The 25,814-nt window shown below is 38.6% G+C and overlaps 1 protein-coding gene across 1 annotated transcript; it reads left to right on the top strand.

The window, feature by feature from the left end:
- The first annotated feature begins 8 nt into the window (after positions 1–8).
- On the top strand, positions 9–23,426 carry WBP4 (WW domain binding protein 4). Its single transcript, XM_071448296.1, has 10 exons — positions 9–115; positions 6,501–6,573; positions 8,067–8,129; positions 8,235–8,358; positions 9,160–9,363; positions 10,157–10,212; positions 13,066–13,132; positions 15,117–15,256; positions 16,300–16,529; positions 18,325–23,426. Coding segments are annotated over exons 1-10 (1,167 nt in total). The 5' UTR covers positions 9–113; the 3' UTR covers positions 18,533–23,426.
- The last annotated feature ends 2,388 nt before the right edge of the window (positions 23,427–25,814 follow it).

The raw sequence follows: 25,814 nt of genomic DNA, 5'->3' as shown, positions 1-25,814 counted from the left end.
CTCCCGTCGCTGCGCTCCCTCCCTCTGCCGGCACCGCCCCATCGCAGCCCAGCGGCGCGGCGAGCGGAGGGGAGCGCAGGGCAGCGGCGCGGCGAGGTGCCGGGGGAGCGGCGATGTGAGTGCCGGGGGCCAGGAGGGAGCGGGCGCAGCCCCCCGCCCTGCGAGCCGGGCTCGGGCAGGGCTGGTGGCGTGTGGTGCGGGGGCCGGGCCGGAGCTCCGCAGGCCGTGGGGACCTCGGGGCCAGGGGGGCTGCGGCCGTGCCCCGGCTGTGGCCGGCGACCCCCGGCCCGCTGAGTGAGGTGTTTCACTGTCGCTCCGGTCCCTCTGTTCCCGTCCGGCCTGCCGCTCTCTTCAGTTTGTTTGTTTCGGCTGCGCTGTCTTGCTCTTATCGCCCCAGCACAGGCCGGGTAGCTTCGCCTGCCGCCGGTGGGGCACTCGGCGTCCCTCAGAGCCAGGGATGGGGCACTCGGCGTCCCTTAGAGCGGGGCGGGAGGGCTGCGAGGGATGGGGCCCATGGCTCCTCGCCCTGCACCCTCTCTCTATACCCTTTCTCATCCCCGCTCTCTCTCTCCCTCCCTCTCCCCTGCACTCCCTCCTGCCCCTCTCTCCGTCCCCCTGGCCTCCCTCGCTCCCTGTCCCAGGTCCCCCCACCTGGCGGCTTCTTTTGCCGCCTTTGGTTCTGGGCGAAGCGTGAGGAAGAAAATTGTCTATGACTTGGTTTTACCTGGGCAGCATTACCTGCTTGAAGCCTTTAATTAGGAAATTTATGTTAATACCTGACCACAGGTATTAACAGGTATTATTCTGGGGACAGGGATGTGTAAAAATCCAAGCTGCTGTCTTTTTTAGGTGACAGGGGCATATAGAAAAGTGTTTCTATCTGCTTGTTTCTGTTATTTTTCAAAATATCCTAACTTCCCTGCTGAAAAAAAAAGAATCTTGATGTGATCAAAAATTTCTCTAGAGGTCTGTCAATGGGGCAGTACTTGATAGTGAGCTGTGTGAGCCTGCCTTGCAGACTGATGCTAGGTACAGCAGGGTTCTTAATTTTAGTTATTGCTAAAATTATACCTGAACAGATTCCTGACCCAATTTATGTTGCTGGTTTTTTCCTCTCTTCTAATTCTTATCACATTCTTCCTGACACAGCCCATATCCTTCTTCTGCATCTACAGCAGCAGACCTCTGCTCTCAGGAGATATCCCTGACTTCAGATATTTAACTTTTGAAAGCTGGCTCAGACAGTTCACTTTAGGTTTCCTGTATAAGGATGAAACATACACCTAAGGAGTCCAACATGCTTCTCAAGTGTCTCTTTCAGATGCAAAGTGTGCTGGTTTTGAGATGACAGTTTCCATCTATTGACAGGGAGAAGTGAGACAACTCTACCTCACTACTTAGACAACTGAAGTTAGAGGAGATGACCGAGAGAATTGCAGCTCCATACGTGCAGAAGGCTGCCTTCCCTGATATCTTTGTGCATTCTTATATGTTAAAAGCGTTTGTGGCATTGGAAGTGGTTGAGTCACCATCCCTGGAGGTGGCTAAAAGACACATAGATTTGTCACTTAGGGACATGGTTTAGTGGTGAATTTTGCAGTGCTGGGCTAAGAGTTGGACTCAATGACCTCAAAGATCTTTTCCAACCTTAATGATTCTGTAAGTTACAATTTTGAAAAGAGGTCTGGCAAAGCAAATTCATGTGAATACAGGTCAGGCTGAGCAGCCCCTGCAGACTCTGTTTTCCATTGGATATTGTAATTTGTATGTAGTTCACAGGGGGCTAATATAATGATAAAAAGAAGCAGACATGTGGGTTGTGAATTAGAATTTACTAAGGGCTTGCAAAAATATATTTGACTTGAGGGCCAGAAGAGCAAAGCCCTTCAGAGAACTGCCATGTCTCATGTGGATGAAACTCTCATCTGGCTCTACTCTGTAGGAGCTCACATATAACCATATATTGTGTGGTCTGTTGGAAAGCCAGCAAGCTGGGGTTAGGCAGGACAGTCACACAGAGTCAGGGATAGTCTTTTCCTTACCTTATTTTTAAATGCCTTAAAACCTCCCAAAAGTTAAGGGTATTTAACTAAGAGTTTTTAGAGTACATTTAGTAAACTATGAGTGAACAGAGTTGCTGTGAATTATTGGAGAGTGTGAGTCATTAGGGGCCATGGCACTGGGACCTACTTCACAGTTCAAGAAAACGTTTTTGATCTTCTTCTCTGCCAATCTTAGTATTGCAATTTTAGATCTCACCAGTACTGGGATATTTGAATTAGAATTAGCTATTCTGGAACAGCTTCCCATGTGGAGGAGGGTCTGTTGTGAAATACATGGAATTCTTTTTTTTTCTTTTGTTTTTTTCTACTTCTTTCTGTTACAGAAGTGTTACATTTGTTCAGAAGTATGCAGTATTTCAAATAGTGTTCAGAAATAATAACAGATTCTGTCCTTTTGACTGGCTGTTATAGAACCGCTGCAATATCTACCCTGAATTAATTTGCTTGTGTACTCAAGAACTTGAATCTTACTCACACGTGACGATGCACATAGCAGCCCTTTAGTGCTCAAACTTGCAGAAAGCTGTGAGCTGTTACATTCTTGTAAAGTGTTTGGAGGTTTTAGATACTCAAACCAAAGTCTGCTGAGCCCCATGTATTCTGTTTTTTACCCCTGAGAGCTTCTGATTTGGACAGATCACATTTTTTACCCCTGATACAAACCCCCTGCATCCCTGCCAGATTTCAAGTCAGATGTTTTAGAACAGAGCTATTCAAAGCAAATACTTTCAGATTTTGTTTGTACAATAAAATTCTTTTTCATTGTGTTCAGAACCACCTAAACCAGTTGTTTCTCTTTCCCTCTTGATTTCAGTACATGGTAGGAACAAAATCCTCTGGCCCAATCTCCACATAAAGTTTGGCCAAGCTGTCTCAGCCCAAGATAGCTACTTTATGAGGGTTTATAAGCTCCCCTGTGTAAGGAAAGCTGTTTGCACCACCTGTTGAAACATTACTGGTACAGTAACTTGTGAGGAGAAGCATCCTGCAGGTTGAGAGTTCAGGGCCCTGGACTCTAATACGTGAGTTACTCTGCAGGTAACTTCTGAACCTGCCCTTTTTGCATACTCCCAAACACTGCCCTGGGATGTGTAACCTGGTCACTGCAGCATGGGCTGTGTGATTCTCCTGGCTCAAGAAATGCATTGTGCAGAGTATAAGTACCTGAGTTTCAGTGCTTTCTGTCTGAGTTTCATCATTTTAATATCTTTTGGAATGGCAAATAACAGGCATTGTAAATGCAGAGTTGCTACTTGTTCTTTCTTGTCTTCTTGTTAACTCTGATGTTTTAAATTAGTTTCAGAAATCTGAAAATATTTTTAACATTGATCCAGTCTGCTGTTTGCGGCCAAGAGTTTGTCATCTCATGAGTTCCAAAAACCAGCTTGATGTTCATTTCCTCCTTTTCCTTCCTTTTCCTTTAGCCCCCTAAAATGTACGTTCTTCTTCTGAGTGGTATGACCAGTAAAAGTTGAAAGAAGATCACTTTGTGATCTTGTTGTTGGGGAGACAGAAATGGGTTGTGAGTTAGTATGGGATTTCCAAGTCTGGTTGGGTCTACAGCAGTTTGCCCAGAGGTTTCCCAGTACCCATCTGTATTGGTGCTGCCCTGTTCCCTGGCAGCAGGCTACCAAATCAACTTGCTCAGCCAGCTTGGGAAAGTCGGGCTCCAAAGAGAACCAGAACCCTTCTGCCAAGTTAGAGCTTCACAATAAAACTGTCACCTCTCTCTGGGTCTGTGTCACCAAGCTCCCTTTTGGGAGCCACACCTGCCAAAATGTGTGCAGTGCTAAACCTGAACCCTGCAAACCTGGACAATGCAGACGTGATGTACTCTAGACTGTCTCCTTGTTTTACTAAAAGGAAGAAAGGGAGTTGTACTGGTGCTGGCCAGCTGGCCAACTTTCTAGTCCTTAGGAGGCTGGCCCAGCTGTAGACATGAAAACAAGAATCAACCTTAACCTCTGTCAGAAGACAAGGAGACTTAAAAGCTGTACTATTTTGACTGCAATGACTTTATAAAATAGCTGTTTCCCATTATTTGTACACAATTATTCAAGAATAAAAAACCTTTGTACTACTTTACTCTCAAGTCTGTATTTGTCAGATTGATGAAACAATCACAGACTTAAAAATTGTCATGGATCTGAATTGTGACTGTAGTCCATGAAGAACTTGTAGCACGTCAATAAAGTGGGGTTTCACTTCAGTTGCTGCTCCTTTCCAAATATTCCTCTTTGGTTTGCTCTCATTGCAGCACCGCTGGAACTTTGCAGGTTCTGCTGTTGTTACAGTGGCAGGTGTTATTTGATGGACATTTCAGCTGAGCTTGCTCTTTTTTTTCCAGTGGTGTGAACTCAAGTAGAAAAATTTTAAGAGAATTATTTGGTATATAAGATTTATGCTCATAAGCCACAGAATTTTAATTTCATTAATCATGAAGTGCAGGATTTAAGGTTCTTAGGATAGCTGTGCACACTACCATTTACATTTATTTTATATGTAACAGTAGAGAGAGGTTTTTATGAAAACCAATAGGAGATGAAACTAAAAGACTTTTATCAAGATGTGGATTTGTACTGAAGTCACAGGTGTGCCCTCAGGTTCTCCAGAGTGATTACTCTATGTATTGCTGCAGTGGTTTGCAACAGATGTGGTGGCCAGCAGCATTTAGGATAGAAACCGGTGTAAAAAAGAGCTGTGAAAATACGGCTTGTCAAATTCTCAGGTCTTGACTTGTGGTGGGTACAGCTGTGCAGTCTTTATTTTAGCACTTACATTTGATTCTGTTGAAGAGAAAGAGCCTCCTGTCATAGGTTAAACTTGGAAGAAGGCAGAGGTTCTTGCACATCCAAAACATGCAGTGAGGCTTTTTTTAGTTTGTGTTTTCTGTCAAAATTGGTCCATTGCTGTAGGAGGTTTGACCCTGCATTTAGCTGGAAATTTATTGTAGATGATGTCAAAGGGTTTAGAGACAATTTATAGCTCAAGCAGGAAAAGGGATCTTGAGGTATTTCTTAGCTTTAAATTTTTCCCTCCCACTCAGCTGGTTTACCAGCCAGAGCATTAGATTTCTTGGGCTTTGCCCCAGTATGTTTGGGTATAAGTCTCAAAAAACCCCTTTTAATTAAATGTGTGATTAAGTAATCACACAGTTCTAAAGTACACCATTTAGGGATGAGCGGATTTCTGTTTAAATCAGGGAAAGCCCAACTGCTTCTTTCTAGATTTCCAGGAAATTGCTTGAAAAGCTGTGCATTGCTAACCATGCTGTTGCTTATAGGTTGATATATTTTTGCAGAGTACATCCTTTGTACTTAGACTTACTTAGACTTTCAAATAATCATAGCCTCTTGGCAATTGCATTTTTGTGTGAAACACTGGTGGGGAAAATATATTTTAATACCTGCTTCAATTGTAGGAGTTGAGTTGGTCAGGTCTGTTTCTGTAATTAAAGAACTGCTCACACGTATCATAAGGATTGAGGGTGCTATTGTTGTGCATGGAATAAGTTTTGGTTTTATTGAATATCAGGAAGTATTGTCCTTGAATTTTGTACAGTGGTCTTCAGACAAAAGGCCAAGATTCAAATTTTCTGATGTTAACAGTGTAATTATGAATATTTTTTTTATTTTGTCCCTCATTCTTTGTCATTTTAACTTAAAAATATAGAAGTCTGTTGTTCAAATGTGTTCTGGTGAACCAAAGCATTGTGTCTGTTGCTGCAAGCCAATGAGAAATAGAATTGCTTATACATAAGTCTCATCTGGCATTAGAAAGCAGTTTTTGATGAACAAACAGCCATTGGAGGTTGTTGGTTTTTTGTTAAATACTTTGATATACTAACTTTTCAGTTCTGAAGGATTTCCCCAAGTTTCCTCGCTTATCTAATTACATGGGTCAGAAATTCCTGCTTTTTTACACTGAAACATCCAAACAATTTACTGCTGTGTCTGTGACCCCACAGGTCAGGATCTGGTCTGGGATTCACTCCCCACAGTAGCTCAGCGTTGTCCAGAACTGCACCTTTGTGTTGCTGAGTTCACTGTGTACAGTATCCAGCATTTTTATGAAAAACAGTGCAAGTTGCACTTTTCTGACCATTCCATGTTTAAATGGGGTACCTAGAGCTGCTTGTTTATCTCTGGCTTGCTTTGTCTCGTATCTCTGGTTCTTACAGCACCGCCTCAGTTGTAAAAATTCTGCAGTTTTTGGAGGTCAGATGGTCAAAATCCCAATACTGAACTGTGCTTTATGAGACACAGTTGTTAATACAGCTACCCTTGGTAGACTTGGTTTTAAAAAAAACGACCAAACTCTTAGTATTTAATCACCCAATGAAGACTAAATTTAGTTTCTGATATATATAAATATATATGAAAACCTGTGGCTTTGGTTATTGTTTCAGATTATACATCTTTTTTTTTCTTTCCCCAGGGCCGATTACTGGAAATCTCAGCCTAAAAAATTCTGCGATTACTGCAAGTGCTGGATAGCAGACAACAGACCTGTATGATGGTCTACCATACTATGTCCATTATTTGAAATGTTAGGAATTTGAATTACAGGCTTTAAACATCACTTTTTGATACTAGTCTCTTGATGCATGCAATTTGTTCCATAATAATGCCTTTGTAGTACATGTAGTGCTTAAAATATATTGCATCAGAACCAGATACCCACATACAAGATGGTGTCTGCTGCTCTCCTTGGCAGTACAGATAGGAACTAAATATCTGACCCTGCTTATTCTTAGAGTTCTGTAACTTAACATTTGGTCTGTCTTGAAACTGTCTGTGCCTGTCCTTCGCTTTCATGTGCAAGTAGAAAGCAAAACCTGGCATCTGTACTGTTTGTATGTGGTAGGCACAGTACAGCCAGTGCTCTGAGCTCTTAAAGCAGGTTTCTTTCATTTCACACAGCCCACAGAAGCATTACTGGGTTACACAAAGGTGTTTTAGACTTGCAGATGCCTTTTGCAGACTACTAGACACATTGGTGTCTTCCTTAGCAGTAGATTTTGCATTCCTGACTGGATGCCAGGGGTATTCCTAGAGCTAAGCTTCCTCTGGCTTACAGTAAGATACCTAATTAGCTCACATGAACTGCAGGTATCTTCTTGGAGTAAGTGAAGAGAAATACATGTCAAGGGAGGGATTTGAGCAATTTATAAAGTCTGTCTCTAAACGAGATGAGTCATCCTGGGATGTGCATCCTCTGCACATCAGTTTGTGCAAAGGTCAGGCTTAGGCATCTAAGATCTGAACACACAAATGAGCACAGATGTTTTTATGTGAGAACCACATGAGGACTACCACTGTTGTACCTGAGCTTCTGAACTCCTTCCAGCTCCTACTGGTGTCAGTCTTTCTGGCAGCTTTTTGGCTTGCAGACTGTTCTGTTATCCTTAGTTACCCAACTCACCCTCTTTGCCTTTTCCTCCTTCTCTCTCTCTTTTTCAGATTTTTGAACCTGCAGATTAGTTTAAATTCATGAGATATTTCTGAAGTGCAGCATAATGTAATTAAGGGCAGTAGCTAATACTTGGAACTCTAAATAACCCATGTGGTTTTTAAAAGTTCGCATGAGAATAGGGGCAAAAAAATTCCTGATAATAGAATCCTGAAGGACAGCATGAAGAGGGAACCCAGATTTCCTGTTATTTGTCTCTAACGTGTGTGTTGAGCAGTATTATTTGAAAAAAAAATGAATCTTATTCTAATACTATGAGATTACTTATAGTAATCTCATAGTATCTATGAGATTACTCATAGAATCTAGTACTATGACATTTTATAATTTCTCTGTTGAATGTTTCTCAGTGTTCCTTTATTCCTATAGCCATTTTAGAGCTGTAGTGTTTGCTGTAAGTCTTCTCAGAACAGGTTACATTTAGGCTTGTTCAACTAAAATTAGTCCAACTAAATTTTAAGTAACTAAAAATAACTGTTTTAGAATTGTATAATACATATTACTTTTCTTGATTTTTTTCTTACTTTGAAGAGCATTGATTTTCATGAAAGAGGAAAGAATCATAAAGAAAATGTGGCAAAGAGAATTAGTGAGGTAACTCAAATATCTTAATTGCACAAATGCTTATTTTTGCTCTTTTTCATTATCAGATTGGTTTAATTTATTCTCTTGGGTTTTTTTTTTTTTGTTTTGTTTTAGATTAAGAAGAAAAGCTTGGAAAAGGCAAAAGAAGAAGAAAACATGTCAAAAGAATTTGCAGCAATGGAGGAGGCTGCAATGAAAGCATATCAAGAGGATATGAAAAGGCTTGGAATTAAGCCAGGTAGTTCATATAGCTGCCAGAAGATTAAAGACAGAATTGAAAGAATATTGAATAGGAAAGTTTTGTGTTAAATTAGGCTTAGGAGTGAGAGAGAAGGCCTCCAGGACTGTTGCTCATTTTAAAAAAATGGGGTCTGCAAATTGCCAGCAGTAGAAGTTGCAGTACAGAGTATTTATAGCTATGGTATCCCCTGATCCATGGAACAATCAAATTTGGAGTAGAAAAATTAAACAATGTGTTAACAGAAAGTTAGACTGTAGTTGGTGCTTTGAATCAGCAGTGCAGCTTCCTTTGATTAATTTTATGTTTCACTTTTGCCAGTTGGAGGCAAAAGTTCTCATGAGTAGGAGAGGCTGGGTTCCCACTGGTGTGAAACAGTGGAGATGAGAATCTCCTAGTCAGCTTGCAGCTCAACAAGTACCTTTGTTCTGGACATTGAAGACATATTATCCTTTAAAAACAAATTTGTAGTTTCAGGCCCATATAGCAGCTTTTTCATAACTCTTTTATTTTCTCTTTTGTTGTTCAGTTAGAGCTCATTGGTCCTTATGATTTTTCTCTTTCTAATTCATCATTTTAAATTTGGACATTGTTCTGATGCTATAGTAGTGGTAAAAAGCATGATTCTTTTAATATAGTCTTTAAGTGCACCTGCTAGGAGTGATTTTCACTCATTAATGATTTTCACTCATTAGTGAAAATACTCATAAGAACAAAGTTTCCTATTTCCTGTTGTGCAAGAGTGACTAATATTTAAGTTCAGAATAGTACTCTTTTTTCAAGGATATTTTTTTCTCCAAGATGATGTAGGTTCCAGTTCAACACAGAGTAAAACACAGAGTAACACAGTGGAAACTAAAGCAAAGAAAGAAAAGAAAGAGAAGAAGGAAAAGAAAGAAAAGAAAAAAAAGACACCTCAGGATGCCTCAAAAATTGAAACGAAGGAATGGGTGCAAGGATTATCTCCCGAAGGCTATACATACTACTACAACACAAAAACTGGAGGTAAAAGCTACTGAGGAGCAAGTGCAGATACAATTACCAAATATAAGTGAGAAAAGTCTATCTGCATTTTTTTTTTACTTCTCTGCTCTTTCAGTAGTATGCTGTTAATTAAAATGTGAACATGTAGATGGAGTTTTGGTATACAGCATTTGCGACTTGGGTATCCAGAATTTCTGACTGGTTTTACTGTTGATTAATAATGGAAGTATGCAGTAATTCCAGTTTCTGGAAATGTTTAGCCTGCCAGGGGTTAAGTACACAAAGATAGCAGTGTTCTTCCTGAAGAAGCTTTGTGATCAGGGATGTGAAATAAAGTCATTGTGTCTTTTCACATTTACAGGATTTATCTAACTGACTTCTCTTGAGGAGCTTCATGTTGTGATTTACTTTAGAATATAAAAGCAACCTTCTTTTATGATTAATGAGAATATTACAAAATGTTTCTTATAAATTTAAGGATTAACATTAGTATTTACTGTAGTCTTTCATAATTTCATAATTTTTTCTTAAACTGAAAATCCTATATCTCTGTATCAGGCATAGTAATAGAGTCTGGAGGGTTGTTAGCTCCAGTAAAGCCAGCTGTAACTATGATACTTTGGTTTATTGTTCCTACCATAGTTAGGTCAAGGATTATTCATATTCCAGCATGGTGTATATATATTTATATAATTTGTTTATATGTGTGCACTCAGCAGTGTCATATCCTTTAGATCTGTTTTTAGTAAAGATTATTAAATATAAATGAAATTGAATGATGTGAAATGGGTGAAATATGCTTTTGTTTTTTAAGAATCACAGTGGGAGAAACCAAAAGGATTCCAAGGCAACTCTCAAAACTCACAAACGGTAATCAAATTATTAATAGTTTTTTGTCCTTGTAAACACTTAAATAATCTAAGCAATTTGCAAGTTGTCTGATTGAGGAAGATGAATTTTTTGCCCTTTAAAGTTAGGAAAATGTAATTTGAATATGTAAAATCTTTTATGATAAACTGCAGTTTTTCTATAGAAATTCTATTTGGCTAATTTCTCTGTCAAGGGAAGAGAAGTAATTACTGATGGTTGGGTTCCTGCAGAATATACTTATTTTATGCTTCAACCCACAAAATGGAAAGCTTTTGGGAAATTCTGAATAAATTCTGTTAAACCTTTTTTGAATGAAATGTAATTATAAAAACTAAACATTACACAGTTGGAGTAGTTAAGCTTCCTTTATCTAAGGCAAGATTGAGACTGCATTGTGGTAGTTGAAAAAAAAAGAATGCCCATTTTTTTGTGTTTGTTTTATGATACAGTTACATAATAAATTGTGTTTTACCAGGGTTCATACGATCATGGAACCTATATGCAAGCAATTATTCAGCAAAATTAGTAATTTAGTACATTACTTAATTTTCCTTATTTGAGGCACAGAAAAATTTGTAGAATAGTCCAAAGGCAGCAAAAATTCTTATTATGATTAATGGGTTTTCCCATGATACTTACCATTCCAGGATTTTTATGCTGTGCAGCATTAAAAATAGGATTTTTCCAACACTCCTGTGATGTTATGTTTCCCAGTTTTCAAGATTGTTGTCATATATACACTTTAATTTGATGTCAATTTTGTTGGGTTTGCCAAAGTTGGATTTTACACTAGAGTTCAAAAGAACCTGGTGTTTTCAGAGTGCTTGATATTCTGTTGCTCTGTATCATTACATTGCATGCTACTCTGACTTTCTGATTCCCTTGTCCTGTGGTTTTGCACAACCCGTTAATCAGCACTTCAACTTTATCTTTCCAGTCAGTGCATAGCATTGCAATATGTAAAGTCAGTCTTACTGTAGCCTTCCACTGAAAGATGTGGTCCTGAAACTAATCTTGTATGGTCCTTGGTACATATTTACCCTGACAGTGACCTAGTTCAGGCAGTGAAGGCATCAGAGTTTAGGTTAGTGCTTTGGAGACTTATTTCCTTGCTATCAGCATTCTGAATAATCAGAAAAAATGCCAATGTGGGCAGAGCAGATTGGGGGTGAGAAGGCACTCCCTTCTTGGCATCAATTTGAAGTTAGCTCATCCTAGCCATATCAGAAGCACACACCTTCAGCCCCCAGTATCTCTAACACCACACAGCTGTATTTCTGTATTTTGCCATTCCTCCCTCACCCTGCTCAGTGACTTCGTCCTGTCTTGAGTTATTTTCGCTATCGCTAAAAACAAGCATTTGATTGCTCCCTTATTTAGTCTGAGCTAAGGATATTGGGAACATTCCAGATCTCTAGCAAGGACTAGGACTCACTGCCCAGAAATTAAAGGGCATACTTGCAGTACATTGTGCCAGGAGCCCTCCTGGCTTTACAGCATGTTAGGTTTTGCTCAGACTTGGTAAGAGGTGGGAAGGACTTGAAGGGGCATGTTGAAGGCTGCCTATAACCAGTGAGACTGACAGTGTGCTTCTCAGCATTTAGGTCACACTCAGTGTGCCTAGTGTCAGTATTGGCTGAAAACCTCCAACCAACAGGTCTACAAATGCTCTGGATTAATTAATTAAAAAAGAGATGGGTTATATGGTTTTGGCCTCTTTATCATTAAAATAAACTTTCCTTTTGCTTCTTTTGTCAAAACCAGCGCACTGAAACTTCTGAGGGCAAAACCTTGAGAAAGCATGATTCTGAAGCATGAACTATCTGTACAATATTTTGTGTTTACAGAGTGGGAGCAAGAACTTTAGCTTCTGACTGTATTGTGCTTTTATCAAAAAACCTGCAAAGTTTTAACGAGAGTATTAAGCAAATGTATAGGTACACAAAAACCTGTTGGTGTAGCTCTGTATACATATATGCATTTATTAATACCAAAATAATACATGGTGAAGTTTCCCAACACAGAGCTGGCAGTATTGGTACTTAAGGAGCAGGGAGGTAGTTGTGTGCATAAGAAGGGATGAAAACTGTTTTCTTAAGGAAGATGTTAGGACATGTGTAATGACTGATTATATAGCTGTAACTGATTCTGAAAAAAAAATTACATACCCACAAAGATACACCAGCAATTTCGGTCACATTTCATGTTTATTTATTAACCAGTAGGGAAAAAAAGTGCATTGTTGAAATTGATGCTTTAGTAAAGAGGTAAAATTGTTTGCATGCAAAGTTTGATTCTGTAATTATTTGTTGTAATTTTCTGTTTTGGGATAAATTTTTATTTGTTTGTGTATATTTAATTTGTGATACAATTTATTGGTACTAGTTTTCTGTAGCCCTTACAAAGACCTAAGTCCAGAGAATTTTTTCAGCAGTCTCCACTAAAGAGAATGACATAAATAGGAAATTACACCCTCAGGGGTGAATACTCTGAGAAAACCCAAACATGTAAAATAATGGCCCATATAAAAATTTAAACAGTATGGTAACAGTTATTATGCAGCCTCATACTGCATAATATCCACTGTTTGAGAAATAATTGTGTAGGTGCATTTGCAGTATTTTAGGTTATGGAATTCCATCTCATTGGAGTCAGAGATACTGACTTAACTTAATACTAAGTATTAATACTTAGTATAAGTACTTAATACTTTCTAACAACATTAGGGATTCAAGCTTTAAATCAGTAAGGTGGTCACAGACAAAAAGTACTCAAGGGTTGAATAGACTCATAAATGATGCATTGGCTGATCCTGAAAACTCTTTTTCATGAGCTCCTGTATCTTTTTCCTAGGGAGCAGAGTGGGTGGAAGGTGTCACTGAAGATGGTCATACCTACTACTATAACACACAAACTGGAGGTAAGTACTTTCTTCTTAAGCACTGCGTCGGGAGAGCAGGTTTTCAGAAAAACCTCTTTTTTTGTTTTGCAAATAGCTGAATTTTTTACTAAGTTCTGTATTTTTTAAGCTGCTGTCTTAGTTGAAATAAAATAGTTGCTTAAGTCAGCACTGGCTTTCTGGCTGCATTGTCAGTGTGCATATGTTTTTGCTTCAGAGGTTTTTTTGGACTTTCAACTCGTAATTCTAAATTAGGCATTCGTCTTTACTACATATATATTGAAATTACAATTTGGAAACTAGAAGAAGGCAGGATTTTGTGTTGATGGGCATGTAGAACTGACTAAGAATCCCCTCCAAACTTTTCCTCTTGGTGATGTAGCATTGATAAGAAAGTACAGAATCTTACCTCCTACATCTTTTCCACTTTTTTCTCCCTACATGGGGAACTTTGTGGTAACTCCCTCAGAATAGCATCTGTTTTCTAAATCTATTTGAATCATTTTAAGGTCAATGATGCCTCTCTGGAGAGCAAGTGATTTTTTGCTGGCTATGAGTTTTCCTTCTGCAGTTGGGTATGAAGTGGCATTGCTAATGGTGCCAAGAATAGGGGAAAAAAAAAACAACCAAAAAAAACCAACCAATAAAACTAATCATTGGGCCACTCCCCTGCCCAAAAGATTTGCAATTTGCAATTTCTTTGAAAGGGAAAGGAGATGTTGGTTATTTTTAAACATTGCCTTTCAAGTTCAGATACATTTTTGCCTATGTTTGCTGTTCTTTTAAGTACTTCATGGATATATGACACTTCTGAAGAATATGTTTCTAGTCATCAGATTTGGCAGAATTTTGGCTTTTGAGATTTCAAATTGATCCCTCACTTTTATATAGCTGTAAGTGTGTGTCTTAGGAGTGCTTGAAAATTACTTCTCTGTTCTGTTAACAGTAATCCCATCCTCTAACAGCAAGACAAATTTTTAACTGGTATAAATACCTATAAGTGTCTCTTGTCAGTCACATAACTTAGGGGATTGATGGCTCCAGGCTTGGTGCTACCAGTCTGGGAGGCTGCACCTACTGCAGTCTTTTTGTGGCACCTGGGAAAGTGGACTTGCTCAGTTACTGATCTGAAGCCAGGTGACAGCAGTACCCTTAAGAGACTGTGCTGTTCATGCAATTCCATTCATTGCCAGTTTCTTACATCTTTATTTCTTCAAGATATATCTAGGCACCTACATGTTGTGTTGTTTGCAATTAGGAAAAAAGTAGGGTTTTTTTACATCTGAAAGCTTATATAAAATTATAGACTGAAAGTTGGGGTACTTTTGCCATATTCTTATTAAAACCAGTCTTAAGACCATTGAGTCAACTTTTATTTGAGTATTTCTTTTCAGTGTATATACTGCAATACTACTTTTAAATTGAAAATGAGGATATCTGTGTATGTGCATATCGTGTATGTACTTCCATGTCTTTACAGATTGATGTTTGTATTTCCTTGTTTGCTTGAGAGCTCTTTTAATTAGAGACCTAACCTTACTAAGAAAAGTAGCACTAGAAAAAGGTTTAGCTGCCTGGAGACCTGAAGCTTGCAGTTACCATTCTTTACTTTATCCTGTCCTTGTAATCAATGACCCGCTCAAATCAAATAGGCACATCTACAGGGCAGTTAATTTATTTTTCTCTCCTGTGTAAGGATGAGAGGGACCACAGTCTTGTGGGTCACAGTTCACCGTGTGTGATGTTTTTTGTAAGAGCTAATTAAAACAAGTTTTATCAACAGTGAACTCAGCTGTCCTGACTGTGTCTCTGCTGGGAAGAAATGTTATCTTTCTGATTATAGTTATTAAAACAAATGTACCAAACAAAGGCAAAAGCTTTTTGCTAAATTATTTGCTGTATTTTTGCATAAGGCAGCACTGCTTCTGAAAGGTTATGTTGTCAAAGCAATAACAGATCAAAACAAGAAGCATAAATAATGTGGTTGTTCAAATGTCTTGGACAGTATCCACATGGGAGAAACCAGATGGTTTTGTTTCATCTTCAAATGAGAAGGGTCAGACTGACAAGCCTGCAGAAACAGCATCTGAATCAGACTCAGAAGACAGTGAGAATGAAGAAGAGAGTTCAGAAACAAACTTCAAGGTAAGTTTTCCTCAGATTTATTTTGCATACATGAACTTATACTATAAAATTATAACTGAATCTTTTATGATTTGTGGTAGGCTGTACTTACTGAAATGAGATTGAAATGTGTGACTGAAAGTAAAATTTTGCACTTCTTAATTAAATGAATCTTTATTCAATTATTTGGCTCATTAGTGGCACTGTTCCAGAATAGAAAGCATGATCTTTTCTTCAACACACCAGAAGTACCTTGAATTCTACAAGACATGTGATGTTCTATGAGAAAGGTCACTGTCATCTCTCTGAAATAATCCACAAAATGGTTTGGATTTCAGTGTGAGGATGACTTCAATCTTTCATTGGTAAATGTGACTGCCAGTAGGCCTTCAGGGCATACTTTGGACTGAAAATGACATGGTTGTATTTTCCTTATTAAATTGAGAAAAAACATAGCACATAGTACAAAATCTGTATCAATAACATACTTAAAACATATATAAATAAATAAATACATTTAAACTTGAGATAAAACATGTGATAATGTCTCTGGTGGAGTTAGATGGTTTCCCTGAAGCTGGTAATTCAGAACAGACACAGGCAATTTAAATACAAAATGTATTTGTAGACAAGTATTAATTGTAAAACACATACTTTTGTATCACTGTGCATCATTACAAACTGCTACCAGGTATTAGCAATAAGTGTGTGCATCTTCATGTATAGGAAGTTGTATTTGAAATTTTTCATCTTTATTTTAAGATATGCTAAGCTTTGTTTTCCAGTGAGTTTGTAAGTTTGCTAACTTCAGCCTTGGTAGATGGGATTTTCCTGCTTTAATTTCTTGTGACATTAAAGATATATTTTTCATCTATAAAGCTCAAGAAGAAAAGTTTGTAAATCTACAAACTACATATTGCAATATGAATTTATTGCTTCAAGTTACTCTTGGTTGAAAAGCATGAATAATAGATAATAATAGTAGCAAATAAAAGATGTAAAATAAAGCTACATTATGTTTTTATTTAGGCTTTTTTGCTTAAGATGGGTTTTTTCCTCTTTAGAGGAAAGGAGATAATGGTGAGGAATCAGAGGAAGGGAAAAAATCTCCCAAAGCTAAGAAGTTAAGCCCTTATGGGAAATGGCGAGAAGTTAAGTCAGAAGAAACCACGGATAAAGAGGAGAGTACATCAGCTTCCCAAGAAACCTCTAGTGATGGATCTAACGTGACCAACCCTTATGGAAAATGGAAAGCACTTAAAGAAGTAGGGGAAGACCAAGAAGAAGAAGAAGGGTGAGTATCTTTATACCATCCTTACTTTCATAGTGTTGTTTGCAAGAACTGAAGCTTTTTCCTCTGAATTCTGGCAGAATTAGCACAACTGTGATTGGAAATACTGCCCAAATACAATTCTTTTCACAGTGATTATTTTAAGTAATAGTTCTCCATTGCAGACAGAGGTGGTGTTTTGGGTTTTGTGTACAAGTTCACCATGAGTACAAAGTAAATTGAAGTGATTTAAGAATCATAGTCATGCACTGTTTTTTCAGAGGCTGAGTATCAAATATTTAAATGTTGTTACTCTGAGCTTATGTTCCTTACATCATCTCCTTCAACAAACTGATTGAGCTGCCCCAGGAGTTCCTATGATCTCTCTCTCTTTCTCTCTCTCTCTCCCCCATGTCAGACCAATGAACTGTGGATGTTTTCATGAAGTGCATCTGATCAGAAGGGTTGTTTTGTTTGTCTGCATAATGCCTGTGGTGGATCTTTTGTTTCTTCCTTGTGAAGTATGCTCTTTTATTGTCAGCTTCTTCTTGTGGCTTCCTCAAGGAGTCTGGCAAAAATAGGTTTTGGAGAGTGAAAAGTCTTTCTCCTTATGCTTTCTCCATTCTTCAACATTATTGAGCAGGTAGACCTCGGACAGTGCTCATACTAAATTAAGCACTGATGCACTTCTTGGAGATGATAATGTTCACGTAACACCTCCTGAATTGCACCAGCTAAACTGCTCCTTGACTCCTGAGCTGAAAAATTCTTTTAGGTTTTTGGAAAGCACTGTGTAGTAAAAAGTGCTTTCAGCCACTGAACCTGATAGATCAGTCTGTACTTCAACAGAGAGGCTTGAGATGATCATACGTGTCAATGAGACAAATGCAGTTGTTCATTATTTACTTTAAATTCAGTCTAGGAACAGTGTCAACCACTTCCAGAAAGTTGACACTTTTGGGATACTACAACGATCACATTTTCTTGACTTGCCATCATTCTTGTGGTTCCTATTTGGGTGCTTGAACCAGATCCATGTCTTCCTCGAAGCATGGAACCCCAGACTGGGTGTAGTACACGAGCTGACATCAGGCGAACACTCAGTAGTAGCAGAAGTATTCTAGTGTGGATTGGCCAGTATCTCTGCACCAGTGTTGTACTGGTGCAATACCTGTGATTTAGGTAACCTTCTGCCAGCTCTTTGGTTCTTCTTCTTCGTCATATGTTTGTGCCACAGGTTATCCTGGTGGAACGCCGTGTTTTGCTGCTGACCCCTTAAAACTGAATGTACAACAAGGTCATTTTTAGTTGTTGTCTTTGATTTGTTTGGATCATTATTGGCTGTGATCCTGCCCTCCGAAGCCACCTCTCCCAGCTTAGGATTGCTGTCTGATTTGGTTGGCTGGGTCTCTCTTCTGCCGTGCAGTACCTTCAGAATGGACACTTGAGCAAACAACTCAATGCTGTTCTGGCAGTGAACTGCTCCTACTACTCACTGTCTCCCATCTTTCAATAGCCTTAAATTTACAGACATACAGCCCTGTTATCTCTTGCAGGACTGTCGGCACAATGAGTGCTTGGGCCATGCTATAAGTTCTGTACAGAATGAGGTATTCGTTTGTTACTTTTTATGGCAGCCCACGCAGAAGAAACAAAGAACATGGGTGTTTTTTCTTGATGCCTGTCATGTTGATAACTACAAGACTGCATCTAGCTCAAAGCTGTTTTGTCAAATAAAAATAGCTGTTGCTGACTGCAGTACACCATGTTGCTTTCTGCATGTAGATTAACCCTTTTACATTTTCCTTTCTTCTCCCAGTGAAAAAGTGGACCTGGAGCTTCCAAGTACAGAGAGTGACAATGTAGCACCCCCAGTGCTAGAGGATCCAGAAGAGGAAACAGTCATATTTAAAGAGAAGACAGTCACCTCCCTTGGAGACCTGACAGAAGGGGTGCCCATGTTTAAGAAGAGGAAATTTGAAAATGGAAAATCTAGAAACTTAAGACAAAGACTAAGTGATCAGTAATACTTAACAAATCATTTTAGATTCTGTTTAAGCTAGAGTGAATCAAAAGTATAATATTTTCAACAGGCTTTTATAAAGAAAGTTGGATAGAAGTTAAGGATTTATAGGTAATAAAACAAATGTGAGTTTAATATTTTTTTATTTTATTTTGATGTGATTGGTTTTGGAATGGAAGTTTGTGTGAAATTACTTATGCAATATTGTAAATACATGTATTCTTTATTGTAACCATGCCATCCAAGTTCTATTTGCTCTGTGTATGCTGTTTTAAATACATTTCATAAGGGTTTTTTACTCCTTTTCTAAGTATGTGAGAATGCAGTAATCCTTAATCTGACGAAAATGAAGCAGACCTTTTATTTTCATAGAGGAACTGGATCAACAGAATATACTAGAGAGTAAAATCATCCCCCAAGATTGTTTATGTGGCATAGTTTCTCCACTAACAAGTAAAATATTGTGCTTACTAACCTTTGTCTGATCGCTTGCAAAAGAGTGGGTGGTGAGACTTGCCAGCATTTCAAACTGATCATTTAGAAGCTGTTTTTAGAAGAGTTAGTCACATCAGTGCCACCCATTCCAAATGATGTTCTGAAAAATTATTTGTGTGTGTGCATGGTAAATGTATTAAACCTCTGCAGAAGATTTAACTCTGATCAATCCTAACTTGTAGTCACAGCACCAGAGCCACCCCTGTTGGAGTAGACATTTCTGTTATATCTTCCTGTCTCCTGCTTTGTTGTCTACTTGAATTTTTCCTTCCTTTTACTTACCAAGTTTTCTTTTTTAGTCTTGCTTTCTTTTTGTGTATTTCCTAGCAAAAAACCACTTGCCTGATATTTTAATGAAAAAATACTTTAGAGACTTGGCCCTGCTATGGCATACAGGACCATTTTTGAGGTGGTTGTGTTTTTTCTGTTGGTAAGAAGTGTGTGTTTTATGGTTGCAGTGTTTGGTAAGCTGAGAGGGCCTAAGTGTGTTGAAGCTTCATTATTCTCATTACCATAGGGGAGGAAACCAAAAGATCAGCAGAGCTGATGGCTGTAGAATCCAAGATGACTTGGATGTTTTCTTAAGGATTGTCCCACTTGGTGGGATTGGTCTGCATTTAGCATCACCAGGATTCATTGTCTGTGTCAGAATATAGCTGCACTCATTGCTTCTCTAGCCATCAAACAGTGAACCAGAAAGGTCCAAATAATGAATCTGTTAAAAACTATGTCTCTAATCTTAAAGCTCACTGTGTTTTGTTCAGGAGAATCTCAGTCCAAAAAAAAAAAAAAGGAATGCAGCTAAGGCAGTTGTCAAGACTTCAGCAACATAGAGTTGGTAACTGCTGAGCTTGAATTTCTTTGAGAAAACAACTATTAATCTGTTGGATCAATTGAGAAAGGAGTGAAGGATAGGGAATCTGGTTTATTCTGTATTACAGTGGAAGTTGAAGTTCTTTTTTCTATTCTTAGAAGAGAATTAATTATTATATTTAGTCCCATGTGTTTTCTTGGCTTCCTCAGGGTTGGTGTATTTTGGCTGATGTTTGTTCTGATAAATTTGAAAGTTTACTGTAATATCTGTCCCTGGATTATTATTTAGAGATGCAGGACACATGCAGGATGCTTCACATTCTGAGATGCAGGAATGTATGACATGTACTCCCAGAAGAGGGTTTCTTAACCAGATTTTTTAGGGTTTGTTCTTACTTGCGCATTACTCTGGGAGCCTGCTCTAACTTGAAGTTTTCTTGTGTTTGTGGCCAGTTCACTCTTCCAATTTACACAAGTCCTGCTAAGTAGCTTTCCTTCATCTTGAATCCATCACATCTTCTCTCTTTGAAATCATAAACAGCATCCCTGTGTGACAGGATCTTCAGTGTCCCACCAGTGCTTCTCTTCACCCATTCCAGCCTATGTCTGCCTGGACACTAGATGGACTAGTGGATTTTGACTAGATGGATTTCCCTGGGCTAGTTCACCTTGATTAAGGCCATGCATGATATCACCAGTACTTCTTAGCATATTGGAAGTAACTCTTGATACTTCCCTAAACCTCATTTGCTTTTCACATGACCTCACACACTGTCTGCCATGGGCACCCTTACCAGTGACTCACCACTATTCTTTCTCCTCCTTTGCTTTTGCCAGCTGCTGAGTTACCAGCTGGTCATGCTTTCCTTTCAAGCACAATTCTTTATTTTCTTAGACATTTTTTTGTACTGCTGCACTCATCCTCCTTCTGTTACTCCAAGCCCAAAGTATATGCATTTCATTATGATTTCTGAAAAGTTGTTTTTGTTTATTAGTACAGTTTTATCAAATAGTATAGAGTTTTCTTGTAGGTTCCACTTTTAATGTCCTCTGAGGAGGATAGCTTTCCTCTTTTAGTGAAGTTCCCCAAATATTAGGATCTTTCCTTTAAAATGCTTTGTCACTTTGAAGTGGTCACAGGCAGCAGCGATTTAAGATACCTGTAACTAAATCTCTTGAGCAGATGTTTAAAGACATCCACAAATGAGTGCTCAAAACTTGTTTCCTTGTGGAGCTGCTGTTAGTTGTAATATGAGCAAAGGTCTTTGTATTGTATTAAGTAGACAAACCAGAATATTAGGAAAAAAGATTAAAAGTTTTCTTTGCTTACTTCTAGTAAAGTTAAATGCCATACATGTGGTTTTAGCTGATATGACTTTTAAAGCCTGCATTTCACAAAGAAATACAGCACTTTGCTCTCCGCTACCTCTCAGAGACCAGTTAATTCTTTGTTCTTAAGTGTAAGTTATAAAAAGGGCCAGTTGACTTTTGATATATCCTAAACCATTGTTTAATTTTGCACCATGCTGTCATTCAATTTCCTTACTGTGTATCTAAACCAAATATTTTCTGCTCTACACAAAAACATTGTCTTGTGTGAGATTTAAGGCAGACATTGCTTTTCCAGGACATCTGTTTTGCACAGATTTCCCTCCCTTCTGTCCTAGCTTCCTGCAAACTCTTCTGCTTTTGGAATTTGCTATAGGAGCCCTCTAGGTATTGCCACTGTTACACTCCTCATCTGCTAACCCTTCTTTGGGCTGTGCTGGCTTTTGACAAAGGAACGTTCCTTTTACTGTTTCAGCCAAGAGTTGTCTTTTCTGGCTGATCTATTTTCTATCAGACAGTGTTTTTATCTGCTTGCCTGTTTTTATTGCCAGTTCTTTGACTACACCATTGGTTTTATATGATGTCATAAGCTTTATGAGCAATATGAGGAGAGCCAGAGAGCAGGGGGCAGTCGTTGCAATTTCTGATAATGATGATGATTTCTTCTGTGTGGTTTTGAGCCAGTCAATTCACTGCTCTGTATTTTTCTTTCCTTGCCTCATGTTTTCATCCACCTTCTCTGCTTAGAAAGGCAGCTTCACAGCATAAGACTTGTGTGTGTTTTTACAGCAGGGCCTGCCTGAAGTTGGGGATGCTTTTAGAAAGAAATATATTGCATATACAGAAAAAAGAAAAATTGTTTTGTTGAGCATTTGCTATGCCAGGAGCTGTGCAGAGACTGCTCAATTTTACCCATGTTATAGAATAATCCTTGTTCATATTTAGGCTAAAATGCATTTTAATCCTTCACCTGGGGATTTGTAGATTGAAATCCACACTTTCCTAATAGGAAAGTGACCCTCATAGATAAAATTTGACCTTTATAGATAAAATTTGTGCCTGCATCATCCTCCAGTTCCAATATTCAGTTTTAGAAGTGGGAGGGCTGGGGAGATCATGACATGGATCTGAGTTAAATTCACTAACTTGTGCATGTGTAAGTATTTCCCCTTTTTCTTTTTTCTTCCCTGAAAGAAATTTTATTTCAGTGCAAATTTTGGCATCTCAGAAAGGGAGTAAAAAACAATTTCATGCTGCTTGGTTTCTTTGATTTGTTTTTTGAGTTGTGTCTCCGCTTTTTTAGTACTTTCCTTATTATTGCTGTCTTCCTTGAATTGTCTTCCTCCAGTATTCCCAGATATGCAAATCTCTATCACCGCTGTGCCGTGTTTCTGTTGTCCTCCTTCACTTCTCCCCTGCTCTGCTGAGATTTCCAGAAAGCTTCATGTTCTCCTGTAGCCACCATGTGTCCAGGTCCTGGCTCCCAGGAGTGATTCTGCTGCCTGTTTGCACTGTGCCCTGAAGAGCCCTGTCTGCTTTCCAACACCACACAAGCTGTTTCAAGACTTTACATGTGCTCTTTTGATTTCCTTGATAATTCCTTTTCCCATGACAGATTCCATTCCTTGCACAGGGTTTGCAGTCCTTAGATCCTTTTGCTTGTTGGTACAAAAGCTGTCTTTGTACCTCCTTCTATCAGCTGTGGCAACCCTTGGGTTCTGTTTTGTCAGCCAGACCTCTTCAATCTCTCTTCTATCTACCTCTTAAGTGCTCCTACCTTCTACCTGCTAAATTATTTAACTTAGAATTTGTGTTAACTATTTGTGTGATTAGCAGGTTTAGCTTTGTGAAATGTTTCAGGCTAGAACTTGAATTAAAGTTTCCGTACAAAGCAAAAAGTGTTGCACATTATGATCTCACAAAAGGCTAAATTTGCCCAAGAGGATTTCCAGAGAGCCAGATTTCAGAGATTCCTGGAGAATTTGGGGAATTCCCAGGATTCAAAAGCAGATTTGATTTTACCTGTAAAACCATAAATAGCCTGTTAAAAACCAGCAGACAGTGTTTTACAGACCATGGACTGGAGACAGTGGATTTTAATGGCTTGCTTGGGGTGATTGAAAAGCATTTGTTTTAGTTTATAAGTAAGTCTGCAAAGTTAAACAGCTGGTTTCTCTTCTCAGTTGCAATTACAAAATATTGCAAGCTCTTGAAGTGGAATTTATATGAAAATACTGAATAAAGCTTTCATTTGAACAATCTGTGTTTGTACCATTGTGTATCTGTTCAGGGAGTTTAGGGCAACCTGGGAGATTTAGGGGTGCAGATTCTGTTCCAAATGGAGTCTGGGGTAAATATAAACTAAAATAGGTCTGTAAATATGGAAATGCTTCTTAAAAATAATATTATTATTACTTTTATTATTAATATTTTTATTTTATTTTGTGGCCACCAACAGAATATCTGAGTCCCTTCCTGTAGCACCTTAAGCAGTAACTGGAAGTTGGTTTATTCTGTCCATCGATTATGAGTAACAAAAACCTCAGGTTTAAATTTTTTATTTAAAAGTTTTTAACTGAGTTCAGGTTAAGATTTGTTGCAGTTACTGTTAGTAACATTCAAAATAAAGCTGAATATATGAGCTTTTTAATTATAACCCAACTGTGATTCAGTATTTCATATATTTGCTGGCCTTAGGAACAATGAGCAGTGCTCTGAGAATCAGATACACACTCGATGACTCACTGAAAGCAATTGAGGCGAGGTACCCAGGCTGCCCTCCTTTAGCAGAAGGGGAACATCCATCTCTGCACTGCCATGGAAGGGCTGCTGCTTCCAGGCACACACAGCTTTTGTCTGGCTTCCCTGCTGGCTGTGTGAGACCTCAGCAGAGAAATGAAAGGGGTCCAGGAACTATAATTCCTATCAATCAGCAGGAGCTGCAGAGTGGTGAAGCTGGTGCCTTGCACGAGCTGTGATGTGACAGCTGTGGGGAAGCCAGGCAGAGGGTGGTAGTTTGTGTTTGCTCTAACACTATTTGACAAGGAAGAGTGCAGGAGAAGGCCGTTTTGAGCAGAGGAACGTTCTCTTGCACTGTTGTGCTGCTTGTTTCCTCCCAAGAAACTGTTTTCCCTTTTCTTCCCCATGCTTTGTTAGTGTAATTTTCCCTGCTACTGTTTTTGCTGCTGAAAGTCCTGACTGCTTGTAGGAACCAAAAAGCTCAAGCTGAAATATTCCATCCTGAAAACATCTCAGAAATAGCAGTGTTATGCTGCACACCCTTTCCTTAAGGACAAGTGCCAGGCCATGGTCAAACACAATCTCTCAGCTCTCAGCTCTTACATCCCAGAGAAAGGCTGTGGTGGAAGAGCTCAGAATAAAATATGGCTTCAAGTATTTTTTAAGTTTGGAGAAAACAAGTTCAAATAACGTGTTCTCAATGAGGAGAAGAAAATATATCTGGTTTTAGTAAAGCAGAGCATTGCAGGCAGTGGTCTCCAGTAGAAGTGTTTCCACTCTACCCCAGCTGCCATAGCTGTATTTGGCTGACATACACATGTATATGCAATTGCAGGAAAAACTTAGAACAAAGACCCTTCAGGATCTCCTGGGCCAGGTTGGCAGAAGGGGCTCAGCTTCTAAATTTCAATACCTATATTCAGGACATCCAAAACTTAGTAAGAGGGGAGCTGCTGTCTGCTTTCCCTCTTCTCATCACTCTGCACAAAACCATCAACAAAAAAGGGCTACAGAAATTATTCAATTGCAAATATCCATAAGGTCCTGCAGAAATATCACTGTCTTTCTTCCAGTAAAATAAATGAGGCTCATATTTTTAAGTGTTTCAATAATTTTTCAAAGTAAAGAACTTCATAGACACTAACTAATCCTGCAAGCAGAATCTTATTGTTCAAAATTTTTAGGAAGTATTTAAGAGAAACTTGGAAATGTTTGAGAGATAGAATTAATAAAATTAATTGGTGCATTTAATTGCATAATGGCAGTGAGCATGGTAATTCAATAACCATGTTAGCTGGATATTCTCCTATTACAGCTGATAATATTAGTTATTGCCAGTCTGTTGGCACTGCAAGAAGTATATGCTCAGTTGCAGATCTTTCTGGAGGGTTCTTTTTCTGGACTGCTTACTGAAAGAAGTCAAAGTCCAAATGAATCCTGAATTGCACAGCAGTAAGTTTTCTGATTGACTTGCAGAGCTACCAATTAAAAAAAAAAAAAAACCAACCAACCAATTCAACCAAAGCCCCAAAGCTTTTGTAATTAGTGTTGAAGCAAGAGAGAAATTGTCAGACAAAGCTTGCTGATAAGAATACACAAAAGAATGGGAAAATAACTGCAGAATGGAGGAACTGAGTATAATTTTCCTGCTTTCTTCCTGTTAGAAATTCTATCTATTTTTCTTAATATAGCTGAACAATGTTACAATTGTTGCTATATATACAGTAATAAAAACTACACCCTTTAGAAGAACATTTTCTCACACTGCATCACTCCTGGTTACAAAATAAATATGCAAATATAAATCAACTACAAGGCATAATTTAAATTGCAACAATGAACTGGTTCTTCCTGTGCAGAAGACCAGTGCAGAGCAGCTTTCCAGCAGAACCTGGGACGAGCAGGAAGAA

Source organism: Agelaius tricolor, unplaced genomic scaffold, assembly GCF_023055355.1.
Source record: "Agelaius tricolor isolate 1412-34295 unplaced genomic scaffold, bAgeTri1.0.p SCAF_26, whole genome shotgun sequence".
In the NCBI taxonomy this organism is placed as follows: Eukaryota; Metazoa; Chordata; class Aves; order Passeriformes; family Icteridae; genus Agelaius; species Agelaius tricolor.
Note: the sequence above shows the minus strand (reverse complement) of the source record. Positions and strands in the feature narration are given on the sequence as shown.